The following is a 17,955-nucleotide window of genomic DNA, read 5'->3' as shown; positions in this document are numbered from 1 at the left end:
GACTAAACAACAACCACCTCTCTCCAAAGCCACCAATGACCTTTTTGTTGCCAAATCCAATGGCCTCTTCTCAATCCTCATTCTCTGTGACTTTTCTCCTCTACCACCCACTAACTCGCCCCCTCCTACATCTGCTAAGATATTACATATAAGTTATAATGGCTGGCTCAGTATTAAGGGCCAGCTAGATGCAAGACCCCATGCTCTGTGGGTACTGGGGATAGAAAGGTGAAAAAAATCCCACAGATGCTTATTATCTACTAAGGTGATGACAATATCCCCACAGCTAAGTGTTACACAAGAGGTCTTTCTGACATCAAAAATCAGCTGCAACAGACGTCAGAGTCCATCCAGTCCAGCCCATCCTGACAAAGACACCCTCTTCATTGCCTGAGAGGTGGGCTTCTGATCTCTGCAGTGTGCTATGTAGTAGAAAGATAGCTGGATCCGGAGTCAAGAGAAGTGGGTTCTAATCCTGAATGAGATGCATGGTAGCTGTGTGATGTCAAAGAAATAGAATGTCACCTTAGGTTTAAAACCAGGTGCCGCGACAAGAACATTTTTATTTATTTACAAGCAGCCTGCTGGGAGCTTCTTGGCTCATGATGCCCCAAGAGCGCTGGGGACCAGGCAGGACCAGACAGCGCAGGGCCAATGCCATTTTCTAGGCTGCCACTGGCAGGTGAACACCTGCGTCTGGAGCGTTACGCCAAGGACTCTCTGGATTTACAGACGCAGACCGAGCACATTATGTCAGGGCTCTGAGCTGTACAAAATGGAATGATTGTTGCAGCTTCTCACAGGGTGGGGAATCTGCAGCCTCGAGGTCACATGTAGCTCTCAAGTGCCACTGGAGGACCTCGAGGTCTACATGTGGCTCGGGGAGCTCACATTCTAACGGCGGACACACAGGGACAAGAGAAGGTAGAGCGAGTAGCTTGTTCTGCTGGCCCCAGAGGACAGAACGAGGAGAGGGCGGGGACTGGCAAAGCGTCTGATTTAGGATGGTATGTCAGAGCCCTCCCTACGGGGAATGGACTGCCTCCCGAGGGAGGGAACTCCCCAGCCCCGCAGCTATTCCTAGGCATATTCGCCTTGATGGGTAGCGAGCTCCCGGTGATCCCACCCCACCCCACCACCCCAGTCCACCACCCCACTCCCCGCTGGGCGTGGGAGCATCCTCCAACACGGCTCCCCAGCCCCAGCCCACACGGCCTGCAGTTGGCGGTTTCCATGGCAACGGAGGACGCGAGGACTCCTATTGGTCACGGGGGACGCCCATCAGCTCGGTCGCCTCCCGGGTTGGTCCTAGTAGGCCGCCTTCCCGTCTCCAGCCTCTATGCAGCCCCGGCTCCAGCCGTCTGCCCAGCAGCTCCGGACGATGAGCGGCCTCAGTCACGGAATCCGCCCTCTGGGGGCCTTAGTCGAGCGGAACCCGGGCCCGTGGGGAGACCCCTTGGGAGCCAGGGTGGACCAGTGTCCGGGGCCGTGGGACCCGGTCACCGCCTCCAGGCTGCCCTCTGAAATTGCGCGTGGAGAGGAGAAAGAGGAGGAGGAGAAGAGAGAGCAGGAGCCGAGGACTCAGAGCGGGGAAAAGACTGGGCTGGAAGTGCTGCTAAACGTCCACGAGAATGTACGACTGGGGAAACTGAGTCCAGGCGGGGCAGGGACCCTCCTAAGCCGAGCACTCTTTGCCCCAGTCTTGGGGAGAGGGGCTTTAAAGGCCTCCGAGTCCAACCCCCTCCTTGGACAGAGAAGGCCACTGAGGCCCAGAGAGGAGAAGGAACGTGGGTAAAGTCAGATAGGCAACGAGTGGGTGTTTCCAAGACTAGAACCCGGGTTCACTGACTCCACTGAGGGGGGAGGTGGGGCCCCGGGGACAGAAAACAAATGGTCTAGGGCTGGATGGGGGCTACAGAAAGCAACCCTTTCATTTTACAGATGGGGAAACTGAGTCCCAGAAAGCCGCCAACTACAGTGGAACCTTCATTTTCCCCATCTGTAAAACGGGACTGTGATGAGAAAGGAACTTCCCTGATCTAGATCAGTGATCGTTCATTTTACAGACGGGATGGCGGAGCCCCAAAAAGCCAAGGGGCTCCCAAGCAGGCAGTGGCAGACTCCAGCCCCTCAGAAGCCCCGGCCTCACCAAGCCTCCCCAGACACCTGTCCCCAGGGTTTCCCTGTCTAGATTGGGGACGGCTGCTCTGGGGCCGCCTCAGCCCAAAATACCTTGTTTTCTTGCCTTTCCAGAGCGTGCCCAAGACCCCCTCCAGGGGCCTCAGCACCAACTTCCCTCTGAAGTGTTCCCTGCTGCAAACCGAGGAAGAGGAGGAGGAGGACCCCAATGAGCTGGGAGGTCGCCCTGAGGGGGCTTATGAGACGGACAGTGAGGGATACTCTGACTCCGACCTAGAAAGGGGAGGTAACCTCCCAAAACACCCCCACCCTGCTTAAGGCCAGGCCTCATCACTCCCACACTGACCAATTTGGAGCAGCTAGTTAGGAGGCTGCTCTTGGCCTAGAGGAGACAGTGAGGATGGGAAACATAGGGTCACAGAAACAGAGCTGGAGGGGTCTGCAGAGGTCATCCCCTCATTGTACAGATGAGGAAACTGAGACCCCAGGAAGGGAAGGGACTTTCTCATGATTGCACAGGAGGTAAATTCCATACCTGAGTTTAAACTCAATCTTCAGCGACCCCAAACCCAGAGTTTATTCCTCCTTACTATGATCGAGCAACTGTCCTGGGATCTTGCCCCTCTACTGTCTCCCTCCCTGATCTCATCAGCTCCCATGGGTCCAATTATTGTCTCTGTGAAAATGATTCCCATATTTCTATATCTACCCTAGTCTTTCTCCTGAGCTCCAGTCACCAACTTCCTATTGGACAGTTTTTTAAATTAAATTTTATTATTTTCAGCCAGCAAAAATCTACCTTCTCTCCCTCTCACTCTTCTTCCCCCAAAAAAAGGAATCAAAGAGAAACAAAATCCTTGTTACAAACATGTACACTCAAGCAAAACAGATTTCTACATTGGTTCCATCCAGAAGGAATATAGATGTATAATATATACCTCATATATTTAATATATAACATATTATATGTAATTGTATATAAATAATACAACCCAATATAACATATAATAATACATCATAATATACTTTGATATATTGTAACATAACATAATTTTATATAGCATCTTATAATATATAATGTATGTATGAATATACATTATTCAGAGTAGAGAATGATTATAAACGTAAACTATATAATCATTCTGTACTCTAAATCTTTCACCTTTCAGTTAGGAGGTAGGTAGCATGTTTCATCATTAATCCTCTGGATTCTTCATTCTAAGTTGTTTGACTTTACAAGATTACCATGTTCTTCTCCCTTCCCTCTGCATCACACAAGTCTTCTCAGGTTTCTCAGAAACCATCCCCTTCATCATTTCATACTCCATGATAATATTCCATTATATTCAGAGACCACAACTTGTTCAGCATTCCCTGATTGGCACCCCCTTCAGATTCCTATTCTTTGCCACCTCAAAAAGAGCTGTAAATACTTTTGTCTATCCTTGCTTTATTTTGCTTACAAGTACTCTCCCATAATCTTTCCCTCTAATTTCCCCTTCTCTTCTTTTCCTGCTATTTCCCTGCTGTTGTTTTTCAGTCATGTCTGACTCTCCATGATCCAATTTGGGGTTTTCTTACAAAGAAAGTGGAGTGGTTTGCCATTTCCTTCTTCAGCTCATTTTAAGATGAGGAAACTGAGGCAAAGAGAGTCAAGTGACTTGCCTAGGGTCCCACAACTAGTAAATGTCTAAAGCTGGATTTGAACTCAGGTCTTCCTAACTCCAGCCCCAGCTCTCTATTCACTGCACAACCTAGCTTCCCATTTCCCTGTTGAGGGAAATGTATTTCTGAGCCCAACTGTATGTACAAGTGTGTGGATTCTTCTTTCCTTTGACCTGTTCAGATGAGAGGGGGTTGAAGTGTCAGTCATCCCCTGCCTTCCTCTTTGTATAGACTTATACTTGAGTACACCTCCATTATGTAAGGTGATGTTTCCTGACCTTCTTTTCCCTCCCCCCACCTCAGTGTAATCCTCTTCCCCTCCCTTTCTGTTCTTTTCTAAAGATCGTCAAAATATCACAGAACCATTCCCAGGCTTTGTCTAATCCCACTCCCTCTATGATCCTTGATGATGTTAGGGCTGTAAGGGACACAAGTATTCCCTCCCCAACAAAAGTGGTTTATACCAGTTTAATCATTTGTCATCGTTCTTCTGTGCATACATTTTTATGTTTCTCTTAATTCCTGTGTTTGCACTTCAAAGTTTCTGTGCAGCTCTGGTCAGCCTCAAAAATCAGAAATGCTTGAAAGTCTTCTTATTTCCTTAAAAATCTATTCAGCCCCCCAAGTAGGATTGTATTCAGTTTTTCTGGGTAAATTGGCATAAGTTGACTGTAAACCCATGTCATTTGTCTTCTTGAGTGTTGTATTCCAAGCTCTCTGCTTCTTTTTGGTGATCACTGCTAAATCTTGTGTGATCCTGACTGGATCCTCATTACTTCAATTCTTTCTTTCTGGCTGACTGCAGTATTTTTCCTTTGGCCGGAAGCTCTGGAGTTTGACTATAATATTTCTGGGAATTTTCATTTTGGAGTTTCAAAAGGTAACTGGTGGATTTTTCAATTTCTACTTTGCCCTTTGGTTCTAAGAGATGTGGGTAACTTTTTTTAAAGATTTCTTGAAATATAATGTGGAAGCTCATTTTTTGATCATGGCTTTCAGTCCAGTGTTTCTGAAATTATTTTTCTTCTATTTGTTTTCTAGGTCAGTTGTTTTTGCTATGAAGTGCCTTACATTTTCTTCTATTTTTTGAGTCTTTTGACTTTTTTCTCTAAAATTTTATGTTTAATAGTAGTTCCAAATTCTCTCTCTCCTTATACTCCTCCCCCACATATCAAGAAAGCAAGAAATACATACCCATCATGAAGTTTTGACTGTTTTAATGCTTCTCATTGTCTCAGGGAGTTCTGACCAGACCATGTCCACAGACCTCTCTACCTTTATGTCAACCAGGGCTGGAAAAATGACTCACCATGCTTTTTTTTCCCTTAGATTTCTCCATAAAGTTTGATTTGATGCACTCTCTAGATCTTTTTTAGAGGGGATTTGGTGGGGATCTCGCCGTTTCCTACTATTCTCAGTTCTGGCTATTGGAGATTTTGAAGTGGGCATTCCAACAAGCATGGAAAATTCAAATGTGTAAAATTAAAACCCATTATTCCCCTCAAATCCTCTCCTCTTCCTCTTATTGTCAAAAAGTCTCCACCATCCTCTCCATCTCCCCAGGTCCACAACCTAGGAATCCTCCCTGGACTCCTCACTCTCTCTTAACCTTCACCAAACCGGGGCCCAAGGCTTGTTGATTTCACCTCTGCAGCATCGCTTGTCCATTTCACCTTTGCAACGTCTCTGGTTGATATCACCTTTGCAGTATCTCTCCAATACACCCCTTTCTTTCCTCTGACACTACCTGCGTCCTGGTGCAGAGCCTCATCGCTTCACACCTGGACTCTTGCAGAAACCTGGGGAGGGGGGGTCTTCCTGCCTCCTCTCTCCCCACTATAGTCCATCCTTTATTTAGCTACTACTGACTTTGCTAGAGCTCAGGTTCCCCACACACACACTCAGTAAACTCCAGTGGCTCCCTTTTGCCTCCAAGAGCAAACTGTTTGGCTTTTAAAATTCTCCATGATCTGACCGGCTCCTGCCTTTCCAGTCTTACCCCCCTTCATATACTCTTTAATCCAGTAGCATTGGCCTCTTTGGCACTTCTTAAACAAAATACTTCATCTCATGACTCTGTGCTTTTGAACTCATTATGCCCCAACCCTGGAACACTTTCCCTCCTCAACTCTGCCTCCTGGCTTCCTACAGGACTTAGATCAAATCCACCTTCTGCAAGAGGCCTTTCCCGGTGCTCCCACCCACCTTGGCTGCCATAGTCTCCCCCTCAAGGGTTACCTTTCATCTGTAGGTACCTTGTGTGTAACTAATTATTTACACACTGTCTTCTCCATCAGACAACGGTAAGCTCCTCAAGGCAGAGTCTGTTTTTTGTAGTTTGGTATCCCCAAAGAAATAAGATAGAGCATGTCCAGAGAGTCAGGAATCCAGTTTGGGGAGTAATGAAGACATGGCTTCCAAGGTTTGAAAAGAACCAGCCAATGAGAGGAAGGGGCTTCGGGAGTAGAGTGACCCTCCAGGGGGAAGGTGTTTCTGTGACTTGACCGGGGTCAGGAGTGTAGCTTGGAGAGAAAGATACTTGGAGTTATGATGTTTCTCTCCCTATCCTGGCTGGCTTCTCCGGATGCTTCTCCAGATACAACCATGCAGGGGTGGAAGGGTTGGTGGGGATATGACACCACACACATAGGCACTCTCCCACAGGCAAGCCCTACAGCTTCTCTGTAAAAGGAGAGGAATGATGCTGGCCCTGGTTACCTCCCAGAGTCTTTATTTTTTTAAAGTTTTAAATTTACTTAATATTTTATTTTTGCCCAATCACACATAAAATTTTAACATTTTTAAATTTTGAGTTCCAAATTTTCTCCCTCCATTCATTTCTCCCCTCACCTCTCATTGAGAAGACAAACAATTTTATATGTTATACATGTGTAGTCATACAAAACATATTGGCATATTAGTCATGTTGTGAAAGAAAACAGACCCCAAATTAATAAATATGCTTTGCTCTGCCCTCAATCTTTATCAGTTCTTTCTCTGGAGGCGGACAGCATTTTTCATCTTAAGTCCTTTGGAATTATCTCAGATCTTGTATTGCTAACAAGAGCTAAGTCATTCACAGTTGACAGCTGAACCATGTTGCCATTCCACTGTACAATGTTCTCCTGGTTCTGCTCACCTCACTCTGCATCAGTTCATGTAAATCTTTCCAGATTTTCCCAAAATCCACCTGCTTATCATTTCTAATAGCACAGTAGTATTCCATCACAATTATATACCACAACTTCTTCAGCCATTCCCCAGTTGATGGGCATCCTCTCAGTTTCTCATTCTTTGCCGATACAAAAAGAGTTGCTATAAATATCTACATATGTATGTATATATGTATGTATGCATGTGTGTGTATGTCCTTTTACTTTTTATTTTTTATCTCTTTGGGATACAGACCTAGTAGTGGTATTGCTGGACCAAAGGGTATGCAGTTTTATAGCCCTTTGTGCATAGTTCCAAATTGCCCTCCAGAATGGTTGAATCAATTCACAATTCCACCAACAATGCATTAGTGTTCCAATTTTCCCATATCTCTGCCAACATTTGTCATTTTCCTTTTTTGTCATATTAACCAACGTGTAGGTGTCATCCAAGGGTTTTTAAGACAAAGTGCTGAAGTGGGAGTAGTGGGAAGGGGGCTGGATTTAGAGTTAGGGGCCTGAGCTAGAATTCCAGATCTACCATTTTGGGGTGTGACCTTAGGCTAAGTCCCTGCCCCCACTGGGCCTGTCTCCTCCTTTGTAATAGATAATGATGGAACTAGTTAATGTCCAGCTCTGAGTCTATGACACTGTGGTCCTCAGAGCAAGTATGAAGCCAAGTCTTTCCAGAAGATTGTACCAAGTGAGGATCAAGGAGGCTTTGCTAGAGGAGGATGCAGGGGAGTAAGGACTTAAAGCCTGGAGAGGACTTCAAAAGACGGAAGGAGACATAGGAAGGGCATGCAGAGCATAGTAAGGCAAAGACTCAGAGGTGGGAAAGTGTGGAGCAGCAAGACCCACCATCATCAACTGTGAAAAATGGTTATTGGGCTGGAGTGTTGGGTTGCTGAATGGTGGCCTTCTAAAATAGTGGTTTTCTTAATCACTCACACTCATCACTTTTGCCTGGACTCTTTCAATACTCTCCTCCTTCTTCCCAAGGTCACTCCCCTGCTCCACAGCCCTCCATAGCTTCCTAGAATGTGTGGTCCCCAAGGACAAGGACTCTGGAGGGAGGTGCTTTTTTGTGGCCCTAGAGCCAGGTCCAAGGCTTTGCACACAGTAGGTTCTTAATAAATGTCCCTGGACTTGAATGGAGGATAGGTCAGAGAGAGAATTCTCGTGTTTTTTTTAAAGGGGGACCACAGTAATGAGAAGAGCTCTTTTCATTCTCTCTGACTGCATTCTCTCTCTCCCACAGAGCCCCGTGGGTTGTATGACCTCACTGGCAGGTCCCAGTACCTGGCAGCCTGTGAGGCCTATGGAGTGGTACCCATCTCCTACTTCCTTCACCACATGCATGACCCTGAGCTCATGCTGATGCACCGTGGCCTTGGACCTCAGGTAGAGATACATTCGCTGCCCTCTGGGTCCTGCAAAGTATAAGTTCCCAGAGAAGGGGAACTCCTCCATTTCTGGCTCTGTGTTCCTGGCACATAGCACAATGCCTGGCTCTGGCTGTCAGCTCTGTGACCAGCCTCAGCTTCCCCCTTAGCTCTGAGCACCACAAGGAGACTGTGGCACAGCGGACAGATGGAGCCCTGGGCTTGGCCAGAGAAGACACCAGCTCCAGGCCTGGTTCTCTTATTAATTCACTGTCACACCCAGGCCCAGGTGAGGAAATTGCATGCTCTGGGTTCTGGTCCCGGTTTCATTATTTGCTAGCTGTGTGAACTTCAGCAAATCCTTCCGTGTCTGGGCCTCAGCTGCCTCCTCTGAGAAAGGAGGACAAGATGATTCTCCCATTCCCTTCTCTGGGCCTCAGTTTTCCTGTCTATAAAATGAGGAGGTAGGGCTAGGTGACCCCTAAAATTCTATCTGTTCTAACAAGCAGGTCTCCGGGTCTCCCCAAGCAAGGGCTTGAGAAGTGACTTGTCCAAAGTCACATAGCCAGCAAGTGCCTGTGTCAGAACTTGAAGGAGGGTCTCCCACCCTCCATCTCTCTGCCTCCTCTGCTGTCCCCCCTGGCAGGCATGTGTTGTGTTGCAGGGGGCCCGGGCCCTGGCCTTATCCTTGATGTCCAACACCTCCATTCTGAAACTGAATCTTCGTGACAACTGGCTGAATGAGGAAGGGGCTGCGGCGATTGCCGGAATGCTGAAAGAGAACTGCTTCATCGTAGGTGGGTGCTCCAGCCTCCATAGGGCTGGTAAGCCGACAAGCCTGGGGGAGCACAGGGATCTTCATAACTATTTTACAGATGGGAAAGAGGAGGCTCACCCAAGGGGATGCATGGCTGAGCTAGGCCTAGAGCCCTGCTCTCCCCCCTCAGCTGGGTGGCCGTCCGCAGATGCCACTCAGGCTGGGACCCAGATACTCTGACTCAGTTTCTGTTGCCCTTCCTTATAATGTCATCAGTAGCTCTCCCAGTTCTGACCTAGTCCTGCACATGCCCAGTCCAAGCTGAGGAGGGGCCGTCCTCCTCCACTGTCCAAGGGCATTCTCTCTACTTGTTCTCTGCCAACCTTAGGGGACCATAGATCTAAGACCTGGAAGGGACCTCAGAGGTCATGGAGTCCCTTTCACAAATGAGGAAACTAAGGCCCAGGAGGTTAAATGAATTAGGGTCCTGGGCTCATACATCGAGGAAGACCAGAGGTGATCAAGACTAGCCATATACTTTTACAGAAGAACTAAGGTCCAGAGTAGTAAAGGGGTGAGATTTGCCTCTCCAGAACCAAGGTTCTCTACACTGTACAACACTTCCCTCTGCTGCCTCAGCATTTCCCTTCTTCCTGCTGAGCCCCAGGTGGACACACATCATCCATGAGGAAAAGGGGCAAAAGGGTAGAGTAAAATGTTAGAAAAGGCACGTACGTAGCAAAGACATGTGGCCAAGGCCACTTGTAACTGCAGTACTGCAGGGCCTCAACATCCTTTCTGTCCTTATGGAGTCTTCACCAAGCTCTACCCCAAGGTACATCTCTGCAGGGCTGCTCAAATAGGCCCCCAGGGTCTACTCATCTCCACAGCTTGACACAACTTTTAGGGCTAGCTCTCTTGAATCCATGACCAGCTCTCTTCTTTTCTTCCAAAGACCCCACTCCTTAAATCTTGATTCTGTTTCCAGGGCTAGCTCTCTCTTACCACTGGGGGCCAGCTCTCTTCGTTTCTTCCAGAGGTTCTACACCTTGAAGCTGCTTCTGGTCTTAGCTACATATTTGTGTCTAGAATGTGTGTCTCTATTTCTCAAACTATCTTTTAAGATCATCTGGAAGCATGACCATCTTCCTTCAGTTATTGGGGTTGCTCATTGCAAATCCCTCAGAGAAGGTGTTCACACTTTGTAAAGAGATGGCCAGGTGTTATCACATTAAGCTTTATCATCTGAGATTATATGAGGGTTAGGAGAACTAAACCCCTCTTATAGACAAGGGAACTGAGATACAGAGCAGTTAGGTGATCTTTCCAAGGTAACACACACATACACACACATACATTAAAGCCAAGACTTGAACCCAGGTCTTCCTGGCTCTGTCCACAACTTCTGATGTCCAACCCCTGGGTCTTTCACATCAGATCTTGATCTGTCTGATAACAAACTGGGGGCCAAAGGTGCCAAGGCCCTGTGTGCTGCCCTTAAGGAGAACACCTCTGTGCGGCGGCTTTGGATTTCCGGGAGTGACCTAGGCACACAAGCTGCCAACGACATTGCTGATGCCCTAATGGTCAACACCAAGGTGGAGCTGCTGGACTTGAGCCACAACCTTCTGGATGAGGAAGCTGGTAGGACAGGGCCAATTCCAGGGGCTAGGGTAGGCCTTGGGGCTTTTCAGTACAGCAGACAGCCCTTCTCCCCCATTTACCTTGAGCTACCCACCCCCCTCCCTTGGCAGAAGGGAATCAAAGACCCCATGGGACCAACATTGAGACTTTGTTTCTCCTTAAGGGGAGAAACTAGGACCAGCCCTGGCAGAAAATGTTGGCATAAAGGAGCTGAATCTCAGCTGGAACCACCTCCGAGGCACAGGAGCTGTGATCTTCACCCGCAGCGTTGGGGTACGGCCACCCTGCCACCTGCCCTGGGCCTCAGTCAGGCCTGGGGACAGAGAAATACATCTTGGCTGGGGGGGGTGGTCCTCCAAGATGACAGGGATGTCAGTGACTCATAACACCAACAGCTAGACTTCAAGTCCAGGTCCTGGACAGTAGAGAGGGCAGAAGGCTCCCAGAGCTGCATTTAGGCTCCCAGAGCTGTGGGCTTTGGGTTTGGGCTGGGATCAGGTTGCCCCTCACTAAGGGAATCCATGCAGAGCCTAGATGGCCATCTGTGTCGTGGGCCCAGCTGGGCATTCTTGGCTCTGCAGGCTCTGGGATGTGTGTATTCAGCAGTTTCTGCCCCATATCCCAGCTCAGGAACCCTTAAAGTAGGATCTGTACCTGGCCCCTGTGCTGCCTCGGGAAGCCAGAGATGAGGAGGCAAAGCTTCCCGTGACTTTCACCTCTAGCTGCTCTTTCTCCCTTCCCAGAGCTTAGTGAAAGATGAAGCCTTAATGAATGTGCCATATCCCCATCTTCCCCCTCCTTTCCCTCTTCTTCCTCTCCTTTTTCCTCCATCTCCCCCCTCCTCCTTCCTCCTTGCTTCTCTCCCTCCTCTTCAGCATCATCACTGTCCACTCTGTCCTGTCTAATTGCACAGGTCAACATCTACCTCAAAGTGCTGGATCTCTCCTACAATGGCTTTGGTGACCAAGGAGCTGCGGCCATGGGGGAGGCTCTGAAAGTCAACAGTGTGCTTGAGGAGCTCAACATCAGGTGAGCACCCCAGCCCCCACCCCTTCTCCCTCTTCCACAGCAGGGGCTGACTTTTTCCTTGTATCGCCTGGAGACAACATGCAAATCACCGCACAGACAGGACAGAATAAATGGAATTAGATAGAAGATGAGGAATCGCCATGATAGCGGGGTGCATAGAGCACTAAACCTGGAATTTGGATGATCTGAGTTCAAATCCAACCTCAGACACTTACTAGTCATGTGACCATGGGCAAGTCACTTCATTTCTGTTTGCCTCATTTTCCTCAGCTGTAAAATGGGGATCATAATAGCATATCCCTCCCAGTAGGATGCAGCACAAACTTTAAAGTTCTGTGTAAATTTGGGCTGTTAGCATTAAGGTAATGTCAGAGGGAAGGCACAAGCCGTGGGGGGAAGAAGGCTTCACCCAACATTCATGAAGTGCCTACTATGTGCCTGTCACTGGGTGAGCTTAGCACTAGGGATGTAAAGGCAGAAATACCTTGACATTTATGTGGCATATCTATTTATATCGACTACATAGCATTGTCTCTGCTCATAGAGCTTACAATCTGCTGCCTTTCTGCATACTTTTGTACATAAGAGTGACTTCTTGCCCCTCATTGGGGCACAAAGCCAGCAGTACTGGAATGAAAGGGACCTGGGTGAAATGGAATGACATTCTGTGAATATGTCATCGTTTGTGATGCGGGGCCTCCCACCCCTATCTCTGCCACCTGTGTGACTGTGAACCATCCTCTGCCTCTCTGGGCCTCAGTTTGCCCATCTGTAAAAGGAGGCAGTGATGTGTGTGCACTCCCTGGCCCCTTTACACCCTGCCCACCAGCCTCTCAACCTCACTCTGTGACCCTGTGACCCTGATAAGAGGACAGAGACAGACTCCTGAGGAGCTGTTTTTAAGCCATCAGCAATGAACGTCTTCTCTCTTAAGTAACAACCGAATCTCACTGCCCGGGGCCCTCCGCTTCTCCAGTGGACTGAGGGAAAACCGAACTCTGAGGATCCTCTCGGTGAGTGGTGCTCCTGTCTATGAGGGATGACCTCTGAGGAAAGGGCCAGGCTGGAGAGAAGATCAGTGCCTTTCTGGCCTTGAACTTTCTAGGAGACAATCAGGAAGTGGACAGAAGGGGATGCAGTGCACAGAACACTGGCCTTGGAATCAAGCCCTGAGTTCAAATCCTGCCTGACACAACGCTGCGACTCTGAGCAAGTCACTTGACCTTCATCCTCCTCAGTTTTTTTGTTTGTAAAGTGAGAATTGTAATAGCACCTTCCTCAGCGTTGTTTAGAGGATCAAATAAGATAACACGTGTAAAGCGCTTTTAAACCTTAAAGCACCATAGAAATGGGGATAAATAATATTAATGGATAGCACTGATATGGCGCTTAGTAGGTACCTACCTGTACTACGCTAAACATTTTATAATTATCTCATGTGATCCTCAACAACCCTGGGAGGGAGGGACTGTTATTTTCTCCATTTTACAGATGAGTAAACCGAGACAAACAGTAGAGTGATTCGCCTAGAGTTACATAGTGAAGTGTTTCAGGCTGGATTTGAACTCAGGCCCAGCCCTCTATCCACCGAACCACCTAGAGGCTATCTTTAATTATTAGAAAGGTGATGGAGGAGGGATCAGCTTCCTTTGTCCTCCTCAAAGAACAGAGTTAGGAGGAGTAGGGGGGAGGGGAGGAGGTGTGTATGCAGCATGAGGGGCCGGGGTTAATCCCATCTTTTTAACCCTAAAAACCATCCAAAGTCGGAGTGAGCTGCCAGGAGAGGTAGTGAGAGCCCCATTGTCGGGAGGTCCTCGAGGGCATATGGAGAAGAGGCTCATTGTCGGGGGCGTGGAGGTGGGGATCCTCAGCCTTGCGGGAGCTGCCCTGGGTGACCCCCAAAGTCCCTCCCCTCTCTGACTGTGGAGAGGCAGAGTCCAGCCCCCTAATAATCAGTGAGGTGGATTAGCTCGAAGCGGTGGTAGAGGCGCTGGGGCTCACACAGGTTACTAAGTAGTCTGCCTGCGGTCCCATAGAGCATTCGAGGGGGCTTAGGAGCCGACCTCCCAGTCCCTGGTGACGTGCCCGGGGCTGCCCCGACCCTTACCGATTGCCCCCCTTCTCTATCCCTCCGCAGATGGGCAGGAACCCCATGAGGAGCGAGGGCTGCCTCGGCCTCCTCAGGGCGGTCCAGATGAACCCAGACTCGGGGCTGGAGGTTTTGGACTTCTCGGTACGTAGGAGGAGACGGGCACCAACCAGTCCGTGACCAAGGCCGCTCATTCAATCAAAAGGCTGCGTTAAAAGCGCCTACTGTGTGCGGTGCCCTGCGGGCGGACCTCGCTTGGTTCCAGGAGACAGCGACGGTCAGAGTCGGAAGCAGGGCACCCAGCTCACTGGGGGGCTCCGGAAGGAAGAGAATGGGCGTGGTGAGGGAGCATCTGGTCCCCACCCCCGTCTCTATGCATAAAGTGAAGGAATGGGGCCAGAATCACTGAAAGTCCGGCCTGGAAGGGACCTTCCTTAGAGCCATGGGACCAGCCCCTCCCCTTAGTACCTGGATCGTCCCCCTCCCCTCCCATGCATGGCAGAGATGGGGCCACCTCTCCTCCGGGAGTCACTCATTTCTTCCTTCCTTCTTTCCTTTATCTAACAAATATATTCATTCAGCGCCTACTATGTGCCAGGCACTACGCTTAGCGCTGAAGTTACAAAAAGAGACAAAAGGAATTCATGGTCTAATGGAGGACCTGACTACATACGAGCCGTATAGACAGGCTGAACTCATAGGTGTTTTCCAGGTGTGTCTCACACTCCATAACCCCACTTGGGATTTTCTTCACAAAGATACTGGACTTGTTTGCCCTTTCCTTCTCTAGCCCATTTTACAGATAAGGAAACTGAGGCAGACAGTGAAGCGACTTGCCCACAGTCAACGTGGCTTGGCAGTGTCTGAGGCTGGATTTGAACCCCTGAAGATGATTTTTCCTGACTCCAGGACCCCCTAGCTGCCCCAGCTCTAGACAGCATAAGCCACAGACAGGAAAAATAGGAAATAATTAATTGAGGGAAGACACCAGAAATAAGAGAGGTTGGGAAAGACTTCCTGTTCAAGAATAAGCTGTGACTTAGGAGGAAAGCTTCCCTGGCCAGAAGTCGACTCCACAAAGGGTAGAGCTTAGCCATGCCTCTGATGGGTACATTGAACGGGAGGGGGGCCCAGCCTCTGAAGCTTGGAGCTCAGCGGGCACTGCCTGCCACCCTCCAGGCCATACACTAACTACTGAGCTCTTCTCCCCTCCAGGACATCCACCTAAACAAAGACTTTGATGACCTGGCTTGTTCTATGAAAGAGAACTTCCCAAGGCTCTGCATTAGGGGTGGCAGCCCCACAACCTAGACTGGCTGCCTTGGATCACTGCGGCTAACCTCATCTGCTACCCAGGACATGACTCTGCCTTCCTAGACGGTTTGGCATTGGCATCCCGGCAGCCTCCACATCCGTGTCCTGGAATCATGGCATCCCAGAGCTGGACAGAGCCTCCACGGTCCCCTCCGGAGCTCCCATCTGAATCAGGGTCTCTGTGCAAGGACTTTAGACAAGTAGCCATCCAGCCTGCCCTGGTGGTCCTTCTGTCCAGTGGCAGCTCTCCTGGCTGGGAATTGGCGCTCTCCAGCCAGCCACAACCTGACCCCCACAACTCCACACCCCCCACCCCAAGTTCTGTCAGCTGTGACTCTCCAGGCTCCTTGTTCCCTTTGTCTCTAACCCTCCACAGGCAAAAGCCTCCATTCCCTTTGGTACCTTTCTGACTAAGCCTTAATGGTGACTTCCACTAAGTCAGTGTCTGCTGCGTTGACTGCCTGAGTTCTCACAAGGTGACACTTCTTCTTCCTTTCCACTCCCCAGACCATGCTCATCCTGGCTTCCACCATTGCCAGCCTAGAGACAGCGTGGGCAGTTAGGTCTAGGACAGAGTCCAGGATGCTACTGAGAGATCTGACCCCCTACGACCCCTCACCAACCCTGGGTGGTGAACAAGACTTTGAGAAAGTCATTTCCCAGAGGCCACCCACCTAGCTGAGCCCCTGTCATCCCACCCAAAGACCAGGGGGCTTCCACTTCTGAGAACCCAGGCAGAAGTGCAGGGGAGGGGTATGGGTTCAGTCAGGCAGGTGAGGACCAGCCTCTCTATCAGCCTGCAGGTCTCCATAGGATAAGGGACTGGGGGGAAGTAGAAAGGGGGCTGTGCTCTGGTGGGTTCCTCCCCCTCAGCCACTCATCTGCTGCCATCCCCTCATCCCTATTTGCCCTCACTGCTGCCAATGCCCCCTGACCCCTCCCCCCTGGGATCCCAAGGACCTCCAGCTAGGCTGAAGCCATCCCTGTCTCCTGAGCCCACCCTGTATATCTGGACTGAACTCACTCCCTTTAATCACCAGCTCCAAGGGCCACCCTGATGTCTGTCACCTTACCCTCGAATGCCTTTATCATGAAATTCCACAAATCATCTCCTTCACAGAACATGAGTTCCATAAGGGGCCAGAGCTGTGGCTTATCCAAACCCAGCACCTACATTGTTCTGAATGCCGTAGTCACTTAACGCTTGCTAGATTATGGTTGGGCTGTTTGGAGTGACTCAACATTTAGCAAGAGTCCTATTCAATGAAGAGAACACAGGCTCTGGAGTCTGAGATGACCTTGGTTTGAATCCTGGCTCTGTGTAACTGGGACCGAGTCACTCTCCTCCTATCTCTGGGCCTTAGTTTTCCTCCCCTGTAAAATGGGGGTGGCCAAGATCACCAGGAAGGGTTCTTTTGCTTAGAACTCCTAACCACCTGACCTGGAAGTTTGTCTACATATTCATCTTTCCCTCCCTCTGACTGCCCAAGCCTTTTTTGTTTTTGTTTTTTACAAGGTGATCAGGGTTAAGTGACTCACCCAGGGTCACACAACTAGTGTCAAATGTCTAAAGCTGGATTTGAATTCAGGTCCTCCTGACTCCAGGGCCAGTACTCTTCCATTGTGCCACCTGGCTGCTCCCTAAGCCCATGTCCAAGGCCTGCTGATACTGTACAGGCTAACTCCAGCCCTAAGATCTGGGCACTGAATAGCCTCTAAGTTACCAGCTGGTCCACAGACCCTCAGAGAGGGATGGGAGTTCTCAAGTGCCTAGTCTGACCTATCCTCAGAAGCCCTTTGCAATGACCTGGTGGTGCTTGTCCAGCCTCTACTTAAATACTTCTGGGGAGGGTGAGCTCAATACCTGTCAAAGCAGCATGTTTCTTTCACATAAACTAAACCTGCCTGTCTAACTTACCCTTGTTGCTCCTGGTCCATCTTTTGGGTGGGAATAAGACACATTTCCCAGGAATGAAGGTTTCTCACTCTTGAAGAGACCAGGGGACTCGGCAGTGTGGGCACCTCCCTGGGCGTCAGTTTCCTGATGTACAAAATGTCACATTAGTGAAAAGGCCTCAGCCTCACACAGCCACAGCCACCAGTCACTCTCTGGCTGAGGTCTGTGCTGGGGAAAATCTTCAGGAAAATCGAGCAAGTGTTAATTAAGCATCTAGTGTGTTCCAGGCCCTGAGACAAGCCCTGGGACTACAAAGGGCATTTTCCTCTGAGGCAGCACTCAGAGCCCACCCTGCCTGGCCCTCAGCCTTCTTGACCGCCCAAGACCTCTCAGGGCTTGCTGTTCTATTCATTCTTTCTGATACCAAACTGCTTTTGTCCCTTAGCCCCTTCCACCCTGAGGCTTGGAGAGACAAGGGCCAAGAATATGGGGATTTGGTCTCAGGTCTTGGGTTCCAATGCTGGCCCTCCTCAGCCCCTGTGACTTTGGGCAAGCCCCTCCTCCCCACCAGTTCCCTCCTCTGTAAAAGGAGCAGGTCAGACTTGGGGGTCTGGTTCTTTGCTGTCTGGACCTATTTCCTTCTGTGTATAATGAAAGGGCTGGACTAATTAACAGCCTCTTCACAGAGATTTAAGGTTTGCAAAGTGACCCTCTGATCTCACCACAACTCCCCATTTTACAGATGAAGAAACTGAGGCAAAGAGAGGTTAAGTGACTTGCTGAGGGTCACAGAGCTAGTAAGTGTCTGAGGCAGGGTTTGAACCCAAGGCTTCCAGGGCTCTATCCATGGTGCTGCGTCCAGGTCCAGGACAGTGATCCAGGGG

At 49.4% G+C, this 17,955-nt stretch overlaps 1 protein-coding gene across 3 annotated transcripts; it reads left to right on the top strand.

Annotated features, from left to right (window-relative positions):
- Positions 1-381: 381 nt before the first annotated feature.
- On the top strand, positions 382-17,091 carry LRRC74B (leucine rich repeat containing 74B). Of its 3 annotated transcripts, XM_072599720.1 has the most exons (11): positions 382-1,007; positions 1,335-1,633; positions 2,254-2,425; positions 8,218-8,360; positions 9,006-9,138; positions 10,536-10,742; positions 10,906-11,015; positions 11,656-11,771; positions 12,706-12,784; positions 13,909-14,004; positions 15,076-17,091. In XM_072599720.1, exons 2-11 carry the CDS (start codon positions 1,340-1,342, stop codon positions 15,169-15,171), a joined length of 1,446 nt encoding a protein of 481 aa, XP_072455821.1. In that variant the 5' UTR covers positions 382-1,007; positions 1,335-1,339; the 3' UTR covers positions 15,172-17,091. The 3 variants fall into 3 exon arrangements, 2 of the variants coding, with proteins under 2 accessions (XP_072455821.1, XP_072455822.1); XR_011965220.1 differs by lacking the exons at positions 382-1,007; positions 12,706-12,784 and having other exon boundaries at positions 1,015-1,633; XM_072599721.1 differs by lacking the exons at positions 382-1,007; positions 12,706-12,784; positions 13,909-14,004 and having other exon boundaries at positions 1,015-1,633.
- The last annotated feature ends 864 nt before the right edge of the window (positions 17,092-17,955 follow it).

Source organism: Notamacropus eugenii, chromosome 4 (genome assembly GCF_028372415.1).
Source record: "Notamacropus eugenii isolate mMacEug1 chromosome 4, mMacEug1.pri_v2, whole genome shotgun sequence".
In the NCBI taxonomy this organism is placed as follows: Eukaryota; Metazoa; Chordata; class Mammalia; order Diprotodontia; family Macropodidae; genus Notamacropus; species Notamacropus eugenii.
Note: the sequence above shows the minus strand (reverse complement) of the source record. Positions and strands in the feature narration are given on the sequence as shown.

What these genes read in the sequence shown, in the direction of transcription:
- LRRC74B (XM_072599720.1), top strand. Translation starts at nt 1,340, where the DNA reads ATGCAGCCCCGGCTCCAGCCGTCTGCCCAGCAGCTCCGGACGATGAGC. An exon ending in CTTGAGGAGCTCAACATCAG is followed by an intron (nt 11,772 to 12,705) that starts GTGAGCACCCCA and finishes TTCTCTCTTAAG; the next exon opens with TAACAACCGAATCTCACTGC. An exon ending in TGGAGGTTTTGGACTTCTCG is followed by an intron (nt 14,005 to 15,075) that starts GTACGTAGGAGG and finishes TCTCCCCTCCAG; the next exon opens with GACATCCACCTAAACAAAGA.